The 23,971-nt window shown below is 37.8% G+C and overlaps 1 protein-coding gene across 2 annotated transcripts in view; it reads left to right on the plus strand.

The window, feature by feature from the left end:
• Positions 1 to 23,695, plus strand: part of GALNT5 (polypeptide N-acetylgalactosaminyltransferase 5) — a 42,947-nt gene extending 19,252 nt beyond the window's left edge. Inside the window, exons 4-11 of one of the 2 annotated variants that reach the window (XR_002339066.1) lie at positions 4,436 to 4,571; positions 5,621 to 5,740; positions 8,072 to 8,189; positions 9,186 to 9,509; positions 14,422 to 14,502; positions 17,507 to 17,668; positions 19,091 to 19,615; positions 21,899 to 23,695. Coding sequence is in view for 1 of the 2 variants with exons in the window: in XM_021075050.1 (XP_020930709.1) it covers positions 4,436 to 4,571; positions 5,621 to 5,740; positions 8,072 to 8,189; positions 9,186 to 9,509; positions 14,422 to 14,502; positions 17,507 to 17,668; positions 19,091 to 19,231 (1,082 nt within the window). In the remaining variant the exon portion in view is untranslated. Of the gene's footprint in view, positions 1 to 4,435; positions 4,572 to 5,620; positions 5,741 to 8,071; positions 8,190 to 9,185; positions 9,510 to 14,421; positions 14,503 to 17,506; positions 17,669 to 19,090 lie in introns of both variants that reach the window. The other variant, XM_021075050.1, reaches the window with a different exon arrangement.

Consider the following 23,971-nt stretch of genomic DNA (forward strand, 5'->3'; position numbering starts at 1 on the left):
GGCCAGGGATAGAACCCACATCCTTACAGAGATAACACTGGGTTGTTCACTTGCTGAACCACAACGGGAACTCCCCAGAAATTACCTTATTGATGTCATTAGTAATAGTCTTGTCTAAGGATAAACCAACAGCTCAAGTGTGCCTGAAGACTATGAGGAGTTCCAGGGGACTCAGGAGCCTGAACTAGCTTTAGCTTAGGATGAAATTCAAGGGCCATTCAGAGACCACATAGAACAGAGCTGGGCAGCCGAGTGAGTCCTCCCAAACTTCCCCAAGGCATTCCCAGCCCTCACATGTGGAGCATAGGCAAAAGACTGCTTGAGTCCAAAGAGTCTCTGTTATCAGAAATCAGCAAAGATACCAGGGCAGAAATCTCTAGAATGCTTTAGCCAAACAAAGCAATTGAAGGTAAGAATCTGAATCCAGAACTTGATGGCCTTGACAGGTATTGTTCCCTAAAGATCTCCCCTTTAGGAATCAGAGAAAAGGGAGGAGAAGCCACAGGCAAGGCTGAGATATATCCAAGAACAGGCAGAAACAAAAGTCAAGTTGGTCCAATGTTGGTCTCAGAGTATAATCAGGCTCTCTGAGAGTCTGAAAGAGTCTTCTACATGTCATAAGGGCACAACTCTAACTCTCTGACTTCTAGCAATGTCTACTCCAAATTCAGGTTCCAGGGCATGATATTTCTTCCTCTGAATCTGATTCAGGCAGAAAGATCAGGTTCAATCCGTTGTTTACTGTGAATGAGGATTTAGAGAGGCCAAGCCAGATTTCAAAAATTGAAGGACAGTTCACGATCACTGGATCTCTAGAAATCCTTTACATGAAGGCAACAGAAGTGAAAAGAAATGGGGTAACTGAGGTACAAAGAACAAGCCAACCATGCAGATCTCATGCCAGTATATAACACAGAGAGCTAGTAATGGTCCAGCCAAGAGCAGCCTGCAGTCAGGCAGGCTCAGTATTACACTCCAGAGATCCAGGGTATCAGATTCTCATTTCCTCTATAACATGGCATTTAGCAAAATACTTGACATTGCCTTGAGCATTCCAAAGGATCAGTTGGCTAACTTTAAGTATGTGGACAACAAGTGACCTCTAACTTTCGGCCAACTCTGAGGTTTCCTGAAGAATAACAGTCCTTTTGTAAATGTCTGCAACTTGTTTCTGCTATAGGTAAAACATGTGGTTTCCATAGCATCAATTATAAATCATTCTGTAAAATTAAATGGGCAGGTCCATATTTATGAAGGAGCCATAAAGAACAGCACTCTAGCATTAATTGATGCCAGCAGCAGTGTCCTGAGCTGGTCAGCTAACTATAAGTGGGAGTCCATCCTCAACAAGGAGCCAAAGCTATCTGGCACATTAAGCAGGTCTGAGCTGGCCAAAAAAAAATTAAGAAATAAATGTAATTACAACCAAACCCATCTGTAAACAATTCAGCATTGCTAGGACCTACTCCCAAGAAACAGAACAACCTGCCAGGTAGTCATGAAGACTGCTTTAATTATTTTGAGCTCTAGCCTAAACAATCATTGAAAAATAGTAATCATATTAGTTATCTATTAGGAATTTAGGTATTAGGTATCAGGTAGATCTTATAAATAAACCCATTAGGAAGAGCTCAAAGAGGTTAAGAAATTTATCCAAGCCAATGTGGCTAAGAAAAGAAGATCTGGGATGGAGGTAGTTCTGAGCGCTTCAATCTTATGTTCATTTCTCCATAACTCCCAGACCCTTGGGGTCAGGAACAGTGGTGTAAGGTGGCCACAGACAATGTCCACCACAGTGAGAAATCCTGTCGAGGGTCAGCTACACAGACAGCATCCTGTTCCAATTTCTGGAACTTCATTTTAAAATAAAATGTCTAGAAGTGGATCACTGACATTCATATATGGTGTGTGGTGGGGGGTTGTTCTCTTCTCACCCAAAATAAATGGTATAAAATCCCAGGTTATGTTTTGCTTCTCTCAGGTCCTGGCAACAAATCCCTCTGTGGGGAACTCAGACAGGTGGGAAGTGAATGCTGGTTTGGGAATCCATCCTGTTGCCACTGGGGACTGAGGAAGTAGATCCAGACTCTTTGACCCTGTGAGCCTGTACGGGACAGGGACACACAGTCTAGAAGAGACTGTGCTTTACACTCTGGCTCTGAATGGACGAGGAGTAGGAGTGGTGAGAGAAAGAGGATGGTCTTGTACACATTCTATAAAACTAACCCAGGGGACTTTAGCCAGCATGCTTGTATGCCCTATACACCTAGCTGGACCCTATCAGTCTTCCCAAGAGGTAAGGGATACCCTTAGTAAATAATGCTTCCATTATCAAGCTAGCAATAATTCCCTGAAAATAGGACTCCTCCATAATGATCAGGAGATGTAACTGTTGTCTCCAAGAGTAGGGTATGAAATAGGTAGGGGCCTCTGTCTAGTAGAACCTGTTTCTGTCTAAAGAGACTTCTCAGGACCACTCCCTACCAAGAGTTTAGGTAAGCCTGATCATTTTACCTTCATACAAAAACTCCATTGTTGGCCAAGTAATTAATAGGATACTGAATCCATTGATTGAGAAGTAGTTTAGAAATTTCAGTGAATAATGATCTATTTTCCAGATATTTATTTGCACCTATTTCTTTGCCTAATGCTGTCTTCAGTTTTTACTTTAAGCCTTCCCATACTCATAGTTGTCTCTTTCTGCTTTTCTTGGAGGGGGATGGGGTGGGGTGGAGGATACAGGCAATGGAGTGAATTATCTGTTTCCTAATAAGAGGCTGCCACTTATCTGTACAAATATTGAAAAGTCACCTAAGTTTCTTTTTTTTTTTCCCTCTTAAATGGGAATAACGCTTAGACCTATATTTCAGGTTTGTTGTAGGATTAAATGAGACAATCATGCAGAATGCTTAGAACAGTGTCTGGTATAGAGTAAGCACTCTACAGAAGTTAAGTGATATTCTTGTAGATTTGTCAGGCATGGAGGCGGGCAGCCAGGTGTCAGAGTGGTAAGTTAAAACAATAAACCAAAACAAAAGTAACTTGGCTGAGTCTTTAATAACTTCCTATGATTGTGTAAGTGAAAAGTAAAAGTAAGAAGTGAAACAAAAGAAAGTGCTGACTCGCTCAAGTTTCCATTTTCCCTCAGGAGAGAAAGGACTAGTGGGTCGGAGCAGATGTGAGGATCATCTCACTGACAAGCAGCCCCAAACCAAGGGCTCTTCCTGTGTTAGGGCCTGGGAAGGGCTAGAGCGGGAAAAAAAATGTCCTGAAGATCTACCCACCTCCCACAAAATGAGGCAGAGGTCTTGGCCTGAGCGAGGTCTCCAAGTGGATGAACCTGGACCAAAAATGCAGCTCTGAGTAAGAGCATGTCCCACCAAGGGGGTGGCAGGGCCTGTCCTTGGCTGTTACTTCCTTCAGACACTCTAGGCCAGAGGCTGTGAACCAAGTCTGGTGTGGGGAAGGCAGCTTTCCCCTGTGAGGCCAGCCAGGTAAAGCTTTTGCAATTGCCTATTGTTGGGCCTCAAAGATGACACAGATAATTTTGGCCAGGACCCAGATTCTTCTGGTTACTATTAAACACACACACACACACACACACACACACACACACACCACTTATATAAAATCATTTGGAAAAATGTAGTATAAAACACTACTGAGATTTTCATTTCGGAGAGTATTAATTCACACAATCAAAAGAAAAAAATAAGAATTCATAATAAGTATTTGTGGCTTCCAAATTTCTTTTCTTCATTCTGTAACTCTTTTTAAAATTATGGTAAAACACACCTCTAAAATTTATCATCTGAGCCATTTTCCAAGTGTACAGTTCAGAATTATGAAGTACAGTCATGCTGTTGGGTAATCAATTTCCAGAACTCTTTTCACCTTATAAAACAAAAACTCCACACCCATTAAACAATTCCTCCTTCCCCCCTCTGATAACTTTTTAACACTACCCCTAGTCTTATTAGTTCCCCCACTTTAATTTCTTTTCATCACTCTTATGTAGAGAGATTTTTCCTCTTCATCATCACTAAGGCCAAACCTGGAATCTGAAACTCTGCCCTGTCTTCTGCAAAATGGAATCCTAGTCCTCCACCCCCAGAGTAAATGGGACCCACCATCCTTAGAAGGAATATAAGCAACTCCCTTTAATACTAATTATTCCCCGTAGAGCCTTCCATTTAAGTGGCTTATCATTTTTTTTTCCAAACATAAATGATGCTTGCCCCACAGGACTGCCAGAACCCAAGTTTCTTTCATTTCATTGTAAAATGAACTTAGAGAGTCAAAGAAGAAGTTCCCTGAGAAGAAAAGCTACTGGTTTTACAACCACATTTCTGGAGCAATCCCAGGATCTTTGAAGGAAATACACACATTCAGTAGTTCACATTTTCAAACAATTGTTTTCTTTCTGGCTTTCTAGGTGATGTGTTGACATTCTTAGATTCTCATGTGGAATGTAACGTTGGTTGGTTGGAACCTCTGCTGGAAAGAGTTTATTTAAGTAGGAAGAAAGTAGCCTGTCCAGTAATTGAAGTCATCAATGATAAGGATATGAGGTAATTTGTCATATTCAACAAGATTATTTCCTTTTTTATTAGAGTATAGTTGATTTACAATGTTGTACCAAATTCTGTTGTACAGCAAAGTGGCCCAATCATACACACACACACACACACACATATTTATACACACACATATATTTATATATATATATTTAAACACACACATATATTTATATACACACATATATATTTATATATACATATATATGTATATATACATTCCCTTTCTTATATTATCTTCCACCATGTTCTATCCCAAGAGATTGGATACAGTTCCCTGTGCTGTACAGCAGGACTTCATTGTTTATCCATTCTCAATGTAATAGTTTGCTTCTTCTAACTTCAAACTTCCTGTCCATCCCCCTTCCTTCCCCTTCCCCCTTGGCAACTATAAGTCTGTTCTCTATGTCTGTGAGTCTGTTTCTCTTTTGTAGATAGGTAACAAGGTATTTCTAAGTGACTCTTAAACCAACAGCAGCAGAAAGTGCTGGTCATAATCCTAATACATATATTTTTGCAAATATGAGTAATATACAGTTTATCTGTTTAAATAAATGGAAATATATAATGGATATCTTGGGACAAAAGCAGACCAATCCAACAGTTCATTCGATCATCACAAATTCCTAACCCTTAATGTCAATAAATACTAATACTCATTGTCCAATTTTTTCCTCTTTCTATTCAGCTGAACCTCAAAATATTTATTTTCCTTAAGATTATTTCTTCTTTTTGTAGAATATATATATACATATATATATATATACCTATATATATATATATATATACACATATGCTTTTAAGTGGTTTTTTTTCCCTCAAAATGGCCATATCATTAAAAGAAAAGTTAAAAGCAAGCAAGCTAATCAGTCACTGATATAAATTATATTCATACATTTTTCTTGAAACATTATAAAAAAATTTATGATGATCTGAAATCATCTGTGTAAGCTCTTGTTTCATTCACTTGCACAAGACGTGATGTCAGATTGATTAAGTAAATGTGTGTGATCTCAGCACTTTTGTTTTTTTTCCTGAATTAGTTATATGACAGTGGACAACTTTCAGAGAGGCATCTTTGTGTGGCCCATGAACTTTGGTTGGAGAACAATTCCTCCAGACATTGTTGCAAAAAACAAAATTAAAGAAACTGACATAATAAGGTAAGTATGTGAAACTTAAGACTAGGGAGGAGACATGTATCTTTTCATAGAGGTATAGGAAGCAGTTCCATAAAACAAGTATATGCTGCCAGTCTATAGAACACCAGGAATTACAGTTCTAGCCAATAGACGACCAAAAGCAAAGTTTTCCTGAGAAATTAGTTTCCTGCAACCACAACTCACCTTTTAAATGGGCAATTGCACCCTAAGCAAACCCTGAACCAGAGAAATTCACTCACATTATTCCTATTCTCTGGAATTTTCAAACTAAGAAACGTAAGTTACTTAAATGTGCTGCATAAATACTGTATAAACACACTTAATATTAAAGTCAACATAAGTAAAAATTAAGAGTAAATAGTGATAGAAATATCATTCTAATAATAGCTACTGTTAGGAATTTCTTTTCAAGTCCAATCCTTTGGTTACTATGGAAGGGGTGCCAAATTCTGTGAATGAATTGAGAAATAGACACAGAAGCTGCATATGAATTAAAAGTGGGGCTTTTTTGCTGAAGAAACTGAAGTAAAAACAATGCTTAGACCTGGAGCCAAAGTGGGGGCTTCCTTACACTTATGCAAGGCTAGACCTGCAGGTTGAGCATGCAGCCAGCTTCAAGGCAGAGTAGTGGGACCCCCGGCAGAGCAGTGGGACCCCCGAAGCTTCCTCTGTTGGAGAGAGAACTTGAGCAGATGTGAGCCAGCAAGTCTGCAAAGAAAGCCCAGGCTGTGCATTGTAGAATCTTTCCCTGAATTTAACCCCAGTGAAGCACGTCCCATACCCTGCGGGATTTGATGCTTTCAGAATTGCATCAATTCCTAGCAAGTGAGGTAAGAGTGTGATAATATAATAAACACTATGCATTTAACCCTCTCTATAACCCTAGGAAAGGGGCTGTAATATTCCTATTACAGAGATGAGGAAATTGAGACTTAGGAGAGGTAAGTAACTTTTCCAGGGATATAGAACCTTTAAAAGAATGTGTTGGGATTTAAACCCTGATCTGCCTAGATTTAACACTCTCGTTCTGATCCTACATCTAAAGAACCTCCTTGCCTTTTTCAGACTCTGATTTTGAGGGTCAATGTAGTGATGGAGTAAAGATTATATTCAACATAATGTAAGAAAGAGAATGCATTCTGAAGAGTCTAGCAAAGATATCTGATATATAGATAGAACATGCAGACAGTAATTCTGGGGGGAAGGGAGGTAGGTGTGGGACAGGAATTTCTTTACCCCTGGGGTTGCTGGATAACCTAAACACAAAGCAGGCTCTCCACCCAATACGCCTTCCACTGGCTCAGTGGTGACCACCATGGCAAGAGGTAACTGCCTTGTCTAACTGCTAACTCAAACATAGTTTCTATTCCCTGTGATCAATAACAGCAGCGAAGGCTCTGGAGCCAGAAACTTGTGCCCGAATCACAACTCTACTACATACTAGGACGTGAGCTTTAAAAAGTTGCTTAACCTCTCTGCATCTCTGTTTCCCTTTTATTTTTTCTATTTAGGGCTGCACCCACAACACATGGAAGTTCCCAGGCTAGGGGTTGAATCTGAGCTACAGCTGCCCAGCTACAGCCACAACCACAGCAACACGGGATCCGGGCCATATCTGCGACCTACACCACAGCTCACGGCAATGCTGGATGCTCCACCCGATGAGCGAGGCCACGGATACTAGTCGGATTCATTTCTGCTGCACCACAATGGGAACTCTTGTTCCCTCATTTTTACATTGACTGATAGAAGTAACTACTTCTTGGATTATTTTGAGAATTAAGTCAGGTAATACTATATGTAAAGTGCTTTAAAAAAGTTTTTGCCACATAAGAAGCTGTCAGTAAAGTTTGTACACTTAAGGCATTATTGTGGAGGAGAAATCAGAGTCAAGCCAGACCACCTAAATTTAAACCCCAGATGTATATCCCACCAATCTGAGACTCTGGGAAAGTTTATTATCTTTTCTGTGTTATAGTTTCTTAGTGGCATCTACTCATAGGATTTTTGTGAGTTAATACATTAATACTTACAACAGTGCCTGGCTGGTCTTCCCTAAACAGTACTAATAATGTCACTAAGAATAATGTCTTGGGAGAATTTGTGTCAGAACTTAAAGGACAAATAAGAATCCTAGTTCCGGGTTCTATCTTTGCCAATCTTAATCAAGGTCGGCCACATGATCCATGGCACTTAAGTGCTATTCGTGATTTCGTTCTAAGACCTCCCTGCCCTGCGTAGTTGTTCTAAAATGCCTCTTAATGAGGGACCCACACTCAAAGCTGAGCTCCCACAACACGCAAGATAAAAAGCCAACTTTTCTTTTTATAGATGCCCTGTCATGGCAGGTGGATTATTTTCCATTGACAAAACTTACTTTTTTGAACTTGGAACATATGATCCTGGGCTTGATGTTTGGGGCGGAGAAAATATGGAGCTCTCATTCAAGGTATTACTTAGTGCTTCTCAACTTCTCTTTCTAATTAGGAGTTTATCATTTTTAAGTGGTTTTATTTTACTAATGCAATCAGACATGTGACTGCCTCTAGGAGGATATTTCATAGAAGTATTGGAGCCTCTGGATTAATGTCTTCATATCTCAGATTGAATTTGGAAGAATCAATAGCCGTCATGAAATTTATTAGAGGTCCCTCATATTTCACAACACAGTTTCTGCATCTCAATGCAGGAGAAATAATTTTCTGCCATTCAGTGTAAATTCTGATGTAAAATAGCTCATATGTTCTCCTAATATATTGGAAGTAATAAAATTATTTAGTAATGAGCTATCTTGGAGAACATAGTGACAGAAGTATAAAAAGTGCTACTAGAGCAGGCTACCCACAGACCATAGTACAGCAACTCTGGATATTGATAACTCTGGATATGTATATAATCATTGATTAATATCTAAGAAACCTGTGGCAGGAGCCATAGTGATAAGCTCCCAAAGCACATACTTTCCTGTGGAGTAGGATTAGTGTAGGTGTATATAGTAGCAGGGGTATTGCTTTGAGCTCTTCATGAAGAAGAATGGTCCTCAGGTTGTGTTCCATAAGTCATATGGGTCATCCCAAGACGTGAGAAGGGGACCTGGAGAAAATGGAAATACATATTCCTTTCCTTGATTCAATCAAAGCAAGAACTCATGTTATATAGTTTATGCACTGGGATTCTGTGAGGATTTCTTTAGGGAAAAAAGATTTACATTTCAGGATAGGAAAGGAAAAAAATATTTTACGAATCCTAAAATGGCCCACAGCAATACACAAAACTAAATAAACCTGTTGAGTTTAATTTTCTGTTGAGAAAGATTTTAGAAGAGTACTACTTTAAAAGGGACGGGGGTGGAGGGGAGTCACCAGGTGGTTTTTTGTCATTGTTATCTGTCCATGATATCTGGACAATCATTTGATAATTTATGCTTATTATCAAACTGTTCTAGGTGTGGATGTGTGGGGGCGAAATTGAGATCATTCCCTGTTCCCGAGTGGGCCACATATTCAGAAATGATAATCCCTATTCCTTCCCCAAAGACCGGATGAAGACGGTGGAGCGAAACTTGGTGCGGGTGGCCGAGGTCTGGCTGGATGAGTACAAGGAGCTCTTTTATGGCCATGGGGATCACCTCATAGACCAGGGGTTAGATGTTGGAAACCTCACCCAGCAAAGAGAACTTCGAAAGAAACTAAAATGCAAAAGTTTCAAGTGGTACTTGGAGAATGTTTTTCCTGACTTGAAGGCTCCCATTGTGAGGGCGAGTGGTGTGGTAAGTTCAAGCAGCCATTTAAAGTATGACACTGTAAAAATAAAATGCAAAAACTCTTTTAAAAATGTGTGGAGAAGAATGAATTACTGCTTTATAAATAAACACCAAGTTAATTGAGGACTGCATACATTAGGTCAACTTGAGGGAGGCTGCCAATCCTCCAAATTCATTGATTAATTCAGCCAGCACCTACTGAGTATCAGTAAACCAGGCAGTATTTCAGAACAGGATTATAGGGTGTTGAATAGAGTAGACTTGATCCCTTTTCTTTGGCACTTCAGATTGAGTAGGGAAGAAAGATAATAAGCCAATAAGCAAGTGTAAATAAAAAATATAGTAACTTTAATCCAGGGAAATGGCCACAAGTGATGAATTCTTCTTAGAGTAGTCAATTTTATGGAGACATTGAAGACTGGGCCTGAAAGACTAAGCATCAGCCGAGATGTAAAGAAGAGAGCCCTGGGCAGAAGATGCCCTTTTGCACAAAAACTCTAAAATGAGTGATGGTTTGAGGCATTTATGAAGTGGAAAGATGAGTATTGTTATCAGAGTGTGAAGGAGGGAAGAATGGCACAGATGCAGGTGAAGAGGAAAGAAGGAATTGGGTCACACAGGCCCATGGGGCTGAAGATGGATTTTCTCTCTCCCTTTCTTTCTTCCCTTTCTCTCTTTCTTTGTTTCCTCAGGATGTAATTGTAAGTTACTGAAGAGGGTTAAGCAATGGGATGACATGATTTAATTAGAGTTTTATAGATTTCAAAGAGAGGTTGAACATGACAGATGTTGTCAGACAATAGCAGAGAAAATTCCAGGACACAAGATAAAGTACCATAAGGGAAGAAGCCAAACTTGTCAGGGTGGATAAAGTGAAAAGCTAAGGATAAAATCAAGGAAGGAGAGAAACTGGGAGAAAACACACACGAAAAAAGCCATTCAAACCTGTTCTGGAAGTGAGGCTTAATTTGAAGAGGATGGTCAGATTTGAGGTCATTTACCACAGACTGGGTCTAGATTTCAAAGAGGGGTATAAAATGATGAAAATTGTCACTCAATAGCAAAGGTCTTCTCTGGTCATGCAAACTTTTAATCTCTTTTACTGTTTTATTTCTCAATTAATTTTTACTTATAAATATTCCCAGAGCTGTTTCCTTTCAGAATTTTTTTTCTTTCTTTTTCTTCTTGCAAAAGGGTTCTCAGACTTTTGACCATCAGGAAGCCTCCTCTTTTTAGGCCAAGTTTCTTCAGTTCTTTCTAGAAAGTGGATTGTACAAACCAACATTTTACTGCCTAGTAAATCTCCTGATGATAAGATACTTTGTATGGCCATTCTCCTTGATGGTACGGGGAGATCCCGGAAAAGTGGGAAAGATAGAAAACCATTGTGAGAATTTGTTCTGTGTTTATAAAATTCAGCTGACAAATAAGTACAGGTAACCTGTCTCTATGTAACATAAATGCCATCTTTGTAGGTGAAAATGGAATAGCTACTTCTTCAGATGGTTCAACCTAATATTTTGTCTTAGCTAACTCATTAGGAAGAATACCCTGGGTTTATACACTGTTCAAATAATATGTCTCTAAAATAAATTTACATTTTCAAAATTCTATTTCCCAAGAAAGATAAAACAAAAAAGAAATTCTTATACTAATTTCTTCCTATCCTAACACAGAATCTTGGCAAGAGCATTACCAAATTTTAACCACCAGAGGGAACTAAAAAACTATCTTTTGCCTTCTCTGCAAGGCTAGCTTTTATAATAGGTCTCATGACATTTTCAAAGAGCTCTCCTAATGAAACAACCTTCTGTTGATATCTGAGCTATAATACATCAAAATGCAGAAAATGTTTTTAAAAAAATTTTTTTAACAAATTCTATTTCATCCATGTTTGTTGTCTTTTTTAGACAAATTTTAATAAAGATGACATTTTCTCTCTTCTGAAGCAACCAGTAGGGAGCATTATTACCACTGTAAAAAACCCCATCAAATAAAAAGGACCTTTCTCTATATTTTCCCTTCTTCAGCCTACATACTTAGGAAAGTTTGATTTTTTTAAAAAATAACAAATCTTTTCTCACTGAACAGAAAATATTTGAAAATTATAAAGTAAAAGAACCTCACCAAGGGTTTTTTTGCTTGTTTTGTTTTTTGTCTTTTTAGGGCCACATCCATGGCATATGGAGGTTCCCAGGCTAGGAGTCTAGTTGGAGCTGCACCTGCTGGCCTACGTCACAGCCACAGCAATGTGGGATCTGAGCTGTGTCTGTGGCCTATACCACAGCTCAAGGCAGCGCTGGATCCTTAACCCACTGAGTGAGGCCAGGGATCGAACCTGCATCCTCATGGATACTAGTCAGATTTGTTTCCACTGAGCCACAATGGGAACTCTCTCACCAATAATTTGTATTTATATTGGATTAAACTGTTAGCAAATAGCCTGTAGCCTAGGATTTACCCTTTCTGAGATAACATGTTGGAAAACGCCCACCTCCTTAAATTGGAGAATGAAATAACTGAAAATGGGTGATTTAAAATTTATATACTTCGTGATTCAAAAACAAAGATGGAAATGGTTTACAATAAAAGCATGGATATAATTTTTTAAAAATAAAAAGTGAAAAACAAATTTTAAGAACTGTTCATAATGAGATAAAGAATAATAATTCCTTAGCACTTTATAGACCATGTCTATATGAAAGAAAGTAGTTTCTCCAGTAATTTCCAAAAGGGGGGCAGAGAAACATCTTCAGATGAAGTGGGGAAAGGGGAAGCAAGGGATGGAAAAGTTTTCTTTCCTTCTAATGTCTTTCGGTGCTTGGGAGAAGGGATTGTGAGAAATAAATACAAGGAAATCAGTTAAAGAGTTTCCTTGTGGTACAACAAGTTAAGGATCACACATTGTCACTGCATTCATTGGCTTGGGTTGCTGCTGTGACATGCATTTGATCCCTGGCCTGGGAACTTCCACATGCCACAGTGGCAATCAAGAAAGAAGGAAAGAAAGAAAGAAAGAAAGAAAGAAAGAGAGAAAAAGAAAGAGAGAGAGAGAGAAAGAAAGAAAGAGAGAGAGAGAGAAAGAAAGAAAGAAAAAGAAAGAAAGAAAGAAAAGGAAGCAAGGAAATTAGTTAAACCAGAGGTTCCCTAATACTGTTCTGGCCAGACTATTAGCACTCAGCACCAATGGTTCTGAGAAGTTGTGGAGTAGGGCAACCTGGTCAGCTGTACTGAAGCCAGAGTTTTCCAGACTCATTTGGAGATATTTTCTGAATAATGCACAAGTGCAAGAGTTTATGTTTATTTCTGTTAAGATCCAGAAAACAATTGAAAATCATTTCTTGTCTTTAAACCCTTGGATTATTTTACCTCTGTGCACATCTATTAACTCTCTTCTCTAAAGTTCATGGTGGTGGATTCCTTCTGTGGGTTCTGACTGCTCCCACTTACTAAATGGTAGCTTGTTTCCTCCCAATTTTATCATCTTAAATTGTGAATAGTGCTTCCTTAGAGGATTTCTGATAGAGATTCTGCCCTTCTAGAATTGTTTTGGGTGCCAGTCATGAAACTAGTACCATTTTTAAGTTCATTTCTGTGCCTTGAGGGTTTTATCACCATTCCTATCCAATGCAAATAGTGTAAATTTGCATCTCAAACCCACATTGAAGGCTGATGTAAAGCTTTTGGTTCCCAGGGGAGAAGTCTGTCTTCCCCCTTTGCTGTGTGTGCTAATGGGTAAATTATTTTGCCAATGAGTGTCTAACATTTTCCCTTTCCATCTGTGGGTGTGGAAAGACCTCAATTCCAATTCTCTGGCTTATCCATTCTCAATATCAGGCCGCTGCTTACCGGTATTTGCAATTTTCCTGCTAGCTTTTAATTTTTTTCTGCACTTTCTGGACCCTGAAGATGCCCCTTATTTTCTTGCAGAAAAAAATTATGCATGTAAAAGTGAGGACCAACCCCGTGAGCACTGTGTTATGAAGCCTGGCAGCTGTGTGAGCTGCATAGCCTGCCTCATCCAGCACTCTACTTACAGCTATTTGTTAGGCACCCGGGAACAGGAAGGGGCACAAATAGGGTCTCTGGCAACAAAGACCTCCCCACTTCCCAGCATAGGGGGCTTTCCTGAGTGTAGATTTAGCTCTCTGCAGCTCTTCCAGAAATCTGAAAAGTCTAAATTGCACTATTAACCCCCCCTCTCATTAGACCTGCCCAAAATGTCAAAGAGAGCAAGGGAATCAACATTTTCCTGCATTAAATGGTGACTTATGGAAAGCTGCCTCCATATTGGGCCCTGAAAATCCATTAAAAACCTGGGGGCCTGCCAGAAAGTGCCTTTCAACTTGGCTCTCTTTTAGCTTTCGTGACTTTCCCATAATGAATTGAGGCTTGCCTGAATCGTTAGGAAGATTCTGACCAGGAGTCAGATGGAATCTGCTGTTTTTGAAGGACTCAATTTATCTATGATTCAGTGCCTAAGCAGTCAAATAGCTTGGAGGGGTCAGCCAGGGAACAGAGCCCATAACCGCTGGTTTGATTAAATTGCAAGTATGTGCATTGACTTTTAATATAGGCATCAGACAACTTGAGACAAGAAAATAACTACTTTTCAGGCCACCTTTTGCTCATTTCCTATTCAGCATTCCAGGCAAGGGTTAATTAAAAGCTTCTGTTTGCTGGCTCTCTGGCTGAATCACAGGCCTGAATTGACAGACTGAAGCTGTACTTTAGCAAGATTACATTATGTCTCTGTTAGAGACAGCAACCAATAAAATCGTATAGTGCTAAGTAATGCTAAGCTATTATCTTAACTATCTTTTAACCTTATTATAGTTTTATATTCTGTATTTTCTGAATGTTGTGTTCAACTATACAATATTTTTTATTAATGTATATTTTATATTTTGCTTTTTAGCTTATTAACGTGGCCTTGGGCAAATGCATTTCCATCAAAAACACCACAGCCATTCTGGAAGACTGTGATGGGAGTAGCAAGGTATGCTGAGCTGGGGTTTTCTCCCTCATAGTAGGCTCACTTGATAGTGGGTACAGGTATCGTTGATAGGTGCAGGGTACGATATATTCATCACTCACCTAAGAAATTATTGTTGCCTATAGAATAATTCATTTCTGAATTTCATAATCATAAGGTTGGTGGTAATATGGTCCACTTCTTTTTTTTTTTTTTTTTTTTTGTTGTTGTTGTTGCTATTTCTTGGGCCGCTCCCGCGGCATGGTCCACTTCTAAATGTAAAGACAGTGACTGAGGGAATAAAGGTGGAGACTGTAGTTAACCCACCGTGGACGAGTTCTGGCTCCATCACTTGTAAAAATGTGTTAACTGCGAATTCCTTAACCCTTAGGTAAATGGCAGTGATAATAGTACCCCCCCCCAAAGCTGGTGTGAGGATGGGACTAGATAATACATATGAAACCTCTAGAACAGTATCTAACATTTGGTGCTCCACAAATGTTCACTAGTAGAGTAAAAAAGACAAACATGAGAAAAGTAACACATTACATATAGACAAAGTGATAAAGAAAATAAAGATAGTACATATTTTAAAATAATCTAAGGGAGAAATTTTATTCTCTGTCTCTATCCCCCATTCCCACCCTCATTCTCATGCACAATTCATGATCCAAGATGAAAAACTTTATGGTAAAACTTCAACCAACTCAGAGCACAATGTTTAGGGGAGGGAGGGGGGCCAGGGAGAACAGAGCACAGGCTCAGAAGGTCTGGAGATGAGCTCTGAGTGGAGATACCTCCTTCTCCAACGTATGCTTCCTATCCACTCTCATTCTGTGGGGACTATCAGGACTCATAGGAACATCCATTCAGGAGTCGAACTCAGCCCCTTAAAATTGCAAGTAACTTTTTTTTTTTTTGTCTTTTGTATTTTTAGGGCCACACCCACGGCATATGGTGGTTCCCAGGCTAGGGGTCTAATCGCAGCTGTTGCTGCCGGCCTACGCCAGAGCCACAGCAACGCCAGATCTGAGCCATGTCTTTGATCTACACCACAGCTCATGGCAATGATGGATCCTTAACCCACTGAGCGAGGCCAGGGATCGAACCTGCAACCTCATGGTCCCTAGTCGGATTTGTTTCCACTGCACATGATGGGAACTCTGCAAGCAATTTTTTGACAGAGAAATTTTTTATGATGATAATTTAGGCTTGCTAAGACTTGCTTCTTTGCTTTGACTTAGAGACATGACTTATATTTTCAAGCACATCCCACCTCTACCTCTTAATTCAAAGCTGCTACTAGAAAAAAAAGAACTTTTTGTCATCTCTGTTGATGTAATTCAACTATGTATTCTAAACTTGAGGCTAAAGGAATTTTTTCTTAATTAGGGAAGAGGAGACAGGTAAGAGAAAAGTATCAAAAATCAATTGAAAGAAATAGTTTTCACATATTAACAATTCAAAGGGTAAATGAAGTCATAAATTGTAAAACACAACCGCATGTGGTCCAAATTATATGAAACTAAATTATTAAATAATGCAGACTCATCATTATAGTGACTTTCTCTATCTGATTAACCAATATTTTATCTTAAAACCCACATTCTGGTCTCCGTAACCACTGAGTCTCTCTATAGGATGCTGGGAGGTAAAAAGTATGAATTATGCAGCCCCTGTCTTCCACAAATGCCCGTCTCTCTTACTGTTTTGCTACTCATTTTTAGATTCTGCTTCTTGTGGCTGGTTTGAGGAATAAAAAGTAAAGGAAACTGGAGGAGGTTAACTTACTTTTGGCAGAATTAATGATGCTTAGTATCAAGGCAGTGTCCATAGCGTTCATTCAAAAAAGCTCAAAAGGAAAAAAGCCCTAAGATTAAACTATCAAGCCCTATCCTTCACCTTACCTAAAATGTCTCCTTAGTTGTAAACTTTTCAACCAGTTGAGATATCCCTTTTCAAGGTAATAGCTTCTCTTAGTAGCCACATAAATCCTTGTATTATACATCCATACTTCTCAATTTAATGTGCATTCAAATCACCTGAGGAGTTTGTTACAGTGCAGATTCTAATTCAGTAAGTCCATAGTGGGGACCAAGATTCAGCATTTCCAACTAGTTCTCAGATAATGCTAGTGTTGGTCCAAGGACTACCCTTTGAAAGGAGTGTTCTAGCACAATAATATACTTGATAATCTAAGTTAAATCTCATTACACCACAAATAATTCATTAGATAAAAGTATTTAGATAGATTTTACCAGCAGTCTATTTTTTTCTCATACATTTACATTAGTGCAAAACAACAAATTTTCCACAGGCCCAGAGCCCTAGTGTAAATTGACCAGATAGGGTTGTGAAAAACTGGAGAAAAATATTTATAAAAATTAAATACATGGTTCCCTTACTTAAATCAGTATTTATTTTAGACACTGATGATTTTCCAAAACTGGACTTCTCCAAAAGCAGTTTCTATGAGATGGGGGAATGCTAACACAGCACAGCAAATAAAACAGAGCTTCTAGGAGTTCAATTGTCTAGTTAGTCTTGAGAAAAGAAGCATAATAATTTCCATCAAAGTGATTTAAGGTGTGTTTTGGATCTCCCTATAGCCGCAGTGGCTGGGGACCTTAGTCATGTGGTAGTTTGAATGTACTTCAGTACTTCAAATACAAGGGATTCAGAACACCTGAAGTGGCATTCATTCACAGATGTGTTAATTGTACTAAATCATTTTTATTATTGCAATGAACACTTATTGAAGCCCTACTGTGTGCTTGGCACTTGATATCCATTACTTCAAGATTTTGAGATCGACACTATTGCTAACCAACTTAGAAATAATAAAAATGACATTAAAAGGAGTAAATAATATGCCTGTACTATCCGAATTAAAAGGGGCAATATCAGGATTTGAATACAAAACATCAGACCAGAGTGCCTATATTCGTAAGCATTACTAACAAAAATGTTTGACCAAGCATTGTATTTACTGCCAGAGTGACTGTCTGCTTATTCATTTCTCCCACAGCTTCAGCAATTTAATTACACCTGGTTAAGACTTATTAAACAGGGAGAATGGTGCTTAGCTCCTGTCCCTGATAATGGAGCCCTGACACTGCACCCTTGTGATAACAGAAACAAAGGGCTAAAATGGCTGCATAAATCAACATCAGTCTTTCATCCAGAACTGGTAAGCAAAATATTTGTACCTCTTTCTTACCACAAATACAACTTTCAATTAAATGGGACATAAAACTCTCATTGTCAGCCTCCTCAATCAGGAGTTTTAAATGCGTTTGGGAGAAGAGAGGCAGTGTAGAAGTTCATACAGACAGATAAACAGATTTTTTATAAATTGTTGAGTCCTTTTTTATTCCCTTTATAAAATTTATTTCAAATCAGTTATTTAAAATAGAATCATCACCAGGTTCTTTTGGTTATATTGCCATTATCAACTTTGTTTCTAAAAGTCATTTGCTTTAGTCAGTTGACAATGCCAAAAGTAAGGCGTATGGGCTAGAATTGGTTCTCACTGATTACCAGAAAATCTTCTAGGGAGAGTATAAGGGAAAATTAAGGAATAATGTGCGTCCCACAAGCCCCGCACTTAGTATGAATCTGGTTCTGCATCCAGCCTCCTTTTCATATAGAGAGAATTTCTCATACCCTCTGGTTCCTTGACACCTGGGCTCTGAAGGGGTGCTGGAGCCACTCCAACCAGTTTGCAGGAGCTGACTGTGTGCAGCTTTTGCTTCATGCATGTTCAGTGATGTCATATTGGTAATGTTGACTTAAAAAAAAAAAGCACAACCTAAAATTTGAGAGTTATGTTTTATTTGGTGGGCAAAACTGAGGATTTAAGCCTGGGGGACGGCATCTCAGATAATTCTAAAGTAATTATATATATATATATATATATAATCAAAATGATCTTTTTCATAGTCACAGATAATTGAGAGGATAGATAGTTGAAAACAAATTGGAAATCTATGATCAAGTTCTAAGTAGGTTATTGACCATTTCAAAGACTTTCAATAAATACTAAGCAATACAGAACCATCTGAAATACCTGTGACTTTTTTATAATTATATCTTGACTTTCTGAACATCATGCATTATGTACTATCAGTGACCATGATAGGGAGCTCATAACTAAAACACATTGTTTCTAGCACTTTGTATTCAAAATTTTCATTTTAAGGCATAGACAAGAAAATTAACTAACTCACTTTTTGTAATGGTATGTGGTTTTGTTTTGTTTTGTTTTATTTTTAAATCACCATTAGTGAGGGAGTCTGCTATCAGAGTAAATGCCGTCTGGAATTATTTCCTTTAAATAATGCAGTTATCAGCCATATCATCAGAAAATTTATCTTTTGCTCCCCAAAGAATTAAAAGTCTTGTAGCTTGGAGAGTGTAAGAATTAGGTTTGTGATAAAGATGTTGATAATGCCTAAATCTTGTGCTCATGTTATTAATGTAGTTCAGAAGAAATCCTAAAAAAATCAAAAAATATAATTACCTGTCTTATTTTTTTATTGGTTTTCCCTTTCTTACATCCTAATTGTCAGATTCGATCTGTGGCTCATTCCAAGATCCCCTTTCCCTCCAGGTGAATCACATTGTTTTTGGAAACTATCATCAGTTGTTGTGCTTGGAAGGAAATATGTCTCTGAAGACCCTGAAAGTTGCTGCTTGTGACCCAGTGAAGCCTTATCAAAAGTGGAAATTCGAAAAATATTATGAAGACTAAAGAGGAACTGATGTTTTTATCTAGTAAGCCCATAAACACTGTGAATATGACAGTGAACTTGGTGACTATATTTCTCCGTGGTAGTTTAAAATTTTCAAAATTAGTAGCATTTGCATGGAAGATTTGTTGGTTTTTTTTTTTTTTTCTTAAATCATAATATTTGAGATACCAAAAGTTAACTCAGGGAAACAGTCCAACATTGGATTGGAGTCCTTCTTTAGCACTAGGCGGCCTTTTGTATTGCCTGCTTTCCTCCCTGTGCTGGAACAAAGCCTGCAAGTTTCCCCATGTGATCTAACAGGTAACTGGAAATGAAGACAGAAGTACTTGGATAAGCACACATGATGACTGATTTTGATAATAACCAGCTCTTTTGATCCACAGGTGGGTGTAATCAATGAAAATATGCTCTTTCTTTGCTATTTTTCGTCATAGAGAAAGGAAAACTACTTGAGTTCCTAGGTTAAAAGACCTCAGAAACACACAGCTGTCACTTTGGTGAAATCCCTCTAACTACATGCCTGTTTATCTGACAGATTGAAATAGTATTGATACAATACTTCTTGATAGCAGGGTTTGATCTAGATGACTGCATAATGTTTTTCCCAATCTGAGTCAGTGGAAAAAATATTAAGCAAGGAAGTCAAATGCTTAGTCAATTCTAGAAATGGATGTTGTTTCCATGCATTTTATGCTTTTAAACTGTGCTTTACAGAACAACCGTCCTAGTAATATCTAGATTTATGTGATATTAAAAAAGAAAAAAATGTAAAGAAAGAGAGGCTGGGTCACAACACATTGTAGTAACCAAAAATACATTTAATCATTGAACCTACTCTAATGTAGGATCAAGTAAGAGGTGCTGAAATGAACAAAGCAGAAACAGGGCACTGAAAAGTATTAAAGTTCTTTTATATGAAAATTCTACTTTAGATTCAACAGCACCCACAGGGATGAAGTATGCTAAAAATGGACTCTAAAAGATTTCATGGTAGAATAAAGTGAAGGAGACATAAAGAAAGGGGAAGATAATGAAATAAAAAGGAAGAGAGTTAAGAAAAAAATATCCTAGAATTAGCCAAAAAAAGGAAGAGGATCTGGCACTTCAATTGGGGGGGGTGGTGGCGAGAAAGGAAGACGTCATAGATGATAACACTGGTAAACTTGGGGACAGTTCCAGTATTTCTTTGACAACACTGATAAATTTGGGGACAATTCCAGTATTTCTTTGATCCAAATTGAGCCCTTATTATTAAATGTGCCAATATTTAGACCTATTAGAAGATACCTCAGAAACCCTAATAATATTTACATTTATTTTGGAAAGAAAATTGATCTGCAGAAGACACATGACCTGCCTGAAAATCCCAGGCCACTTAATGAGAGAATCTGGATTAGAATTTGTATCTCCAGAGCTAGAGCTTATTCTACTGTCCTAGGCTACTAGCCTAAACAAATCTGCTCCTCAATATTTTTAAGAAAGAGAAACCTAAATCTTCTTGTTGGGGTTGGGTCTCTGGAAAATAATTATGCAATATCTTTGTTAATATTAAAAAAAAAACAATGTGCAGTTGAGATGATAGTAAAACTGCGTATCCTCATTTCTCACTTCCTATTTAAAATTTAATTTTAACTTCCAATTAATTACACAGCAGCAGAGCAATAACTAAGCATTGGAAGGGGAAATATTTTTGCATATTTGCACCATATTTAAGATATTTTATTTAAATAACTGACATTGCAGATGAGCTAAGATAATGACTAGAAAATGAGATCATCCTTTTCCAAACAGAGCCATGTGGGGGATAAAACACAAGCCCATTGCCAAAGGATTAATTAAGTTGCTGACCAAACTACATATGCTAGATGCTGCATACAATTTTTTGTGGAACTGAAAAGTGCTGAAAGGTATTCCACAAGTCGAAAGAATCTCTTTTTATTCAAAAACAGTTTCCTCCAAAATGTCAACTCAGTTCAGAAAAAGATGAATTATGTTTTAGATACACTTACCTTTGGGTATACCAGCTGAAGAAATTTGAGTGTTTTTGTTCAAAAGAACCTTCTCTAGTCTGCTCAGTGTATCACTTTACCTTGACATATTTATTATGTGAAGCTATATTTGAATTTATATTGTCAATATAACAAAGAACTGTTTTTATACATCACATATTTGCTCTTGGGTAGAATTTTAAAAACAGCTTTTAGCATGTTTTTGCTCAATTACCCTAAAAAACAAGGAACTAGTCAGTTAGGAATCTTATGGACCTAACCTTAAGAGTACTGACTAATTGTGAGACATACTTCCAGCATTCTTTTAAGCATTGCCCTCTAATTTTTGTTTTCAGAAGACTGTAATAAAAGTATAAATGCCCCAGGTCATCTGGTACTTTTAATGGTAAACCCTTGGATGGCGCACATCAGGGTCCTAATCAACCCCAAATCTTCAACTGGGGACTCTGTTCTTCTGAAGTTCAGAGTTTTCCCTAGATTGGCTTAAGTCATTGCCTTTTCTTAAAAAAAAAAAAAATGTCTATGCATCTTGTTATCTTAAACACAAGCATAGTTGATAATATTTTATAGAACTTATTTGATCAAAATCTAACTTACCAAACCATCTAGTGCTTCTAAGCCTTCTAGTTTGTACAATTCCTTTCTTGTTTTCCACAGTTACCCAGAGCTTCCACCCTACTCTCTTGAAGGATGACACAGCTGTTGTTGGCACAACTGTGTTTTGTCACCAGCATCAAATGTGCTCAATTTGGCTTGCTGACATTCAATCAGCTGTCATTTACAAGGGCAAGAACTGCCATGTGCCGTGATCACTATGTATGGCTGGTTTTGAACACTAATTTGGAAATACTTTCTTAGATATTAAAACACCTTGCCTCTAGAATCATCTGGGGGATCATATAGGGGCAAAAGTACAGTTTATGGTGTATAGGAATTCAATTTTCCCAGTTAACCTTGATTTCATGAATGTCTCATAATGACTTTCAAGGGGTTCTCAGGCAAGAGAATGGAGTTGAAGTGCACCAGAGAGCACCATCTTTATTTGTTGTAACATCTTTAACTGTCACATTCAAACACAGGAGAGGAATTCTGTCTCAAAAGAAATCCTCAGATCTTGGATTCAAAAACAAGGAAATTACAAGAAGTAAAGGGAAAAGAGAATGGGACTGATTACCTTTGAGTATCTGCTATGTGCTAGGCACTATTTGTGCCCCATCTCACTATTGGGCACAACTCAGTGAGGTGAGTCTTATTCTCCTCATTATGCAGATAAGGATGGATGAGATGGATTGTGTAAAGTCATCCCACTGGTAAGAGTTAAAACCCAGAGTCCATTCTACTAGGCTCAAAAAAAAGAAAGAAAAAAAAAGTGTGAGCCCTTTTCACTACATCATGCTGCTGAGAATTTTTCTTTCATTCTTTTAGAAAGTAGGGCAGTCAATTCAGGTGGGCTCAGTTAAAATCTCTTCATTACAGAGTTATACCTCTTTGGTCTCTCTCTTGTATGTTATATAGATAGACAGGAAATAGAGGCTGTATCCTTCTCTGTTGAGCAACTGAAGTGTAGGCTTAAGGACAGTGGTCCTCACACACTTCTCAGTGATCTCCTTGACTTCCTGCAGGACATAGTCCTTTCCTTTTTCTAGAGCAAGTATGACAGGAAGAAGTGGACATAAAAGAGATTACTTTTCTGTGAATAATATTACCAACTCTTTGTTCCCTCAGCCATTAATCAAACTGACAGATTGCTCAATTTGAACAGAGGCGGGAAGTGAAAAATTGGAGTCCTTAAATTTAAAACAAAAACCAAGACTTGTAACTTTCACTTCATTGTGTAGGTGGTTGCCACAGTGCATGGTCACAACTTTCACATAAGGTTACTCAACAATTGCTACAAGCTAAGATGTTTTGAAATGAGAAAAAGGAACACTAACCAAAGTTAATGTACACAGATATTTATTTTTGGCAAATAGTCATTTCATGGACAGGTGTGAATAAACCATAAAGTATTATCTACTCCTTTTGAGGTTTAATGGATGGTATTTCAGGTGTTGGTGGTGTCTGTGTCTAAAAGAAAGGAAAAGAATATTATCACCCTAAGCAGATTTAATGCCTTCTTTTTTACCTAATGGAACAACTAATAGTTATCACTCCAATTAGGGAATCTTTGCAAATTTATGTGGTATTTGGAAAGCAAAAATTAAAAATTCTCATTTTCCAGCACATAGAGCAACTTCTAATATACTGAGTTTCTAATGACAACAGTTGCCATCAAATAAGTAACAAATATTTTTTTTGAAAACAGGTTTTCTATTTGTTGTTGATTAGATTTTTTCCAGTTCAAGGACATTGATCATAAATATCTATATAAAGCCTTTATGTTAGATGTTGCAACTAAAATTTTTGATATCATAGTCTTTACTTGACCATTAAAAATGCATAAATGCATATGTATATTCACATGTGTGTGTGCATATGTGTATGTGTGGGTATATTTTTTTATATTTTATGCTCTGAATTGGGGGAAAGTAAAACTAAGAGTTTTTACTAACAAAGAAAATTTTAAATATCTTTGGATATTTTTAACTCTATTTTAAGTGCACAGCTTTGTCTGCAGCTGACCTTCTATCTCATGTGGACTTTCACCCTAAGTATTGTTTTCCAGACCTGAAAGGAATAACTAAATTCTGAATTATCAGAATGCTTGCTCTTCAGTTTAGGTTTATGCAC

This window comes from Sus scrofa, chromosome 15 (genome assembly GCF_000003025.6).
Source record: "Sus scrofa isolate TJ Tabasco breed Duroc chromosome 15, Sscrofa11.1, whole genome shotgun sequence".
Taxonomy (NCBI): Eukaryota; Metazoa; Chordata; class Mammalia; order Artiodactyla; family Suidae; genus Sus; species Sus scrofa.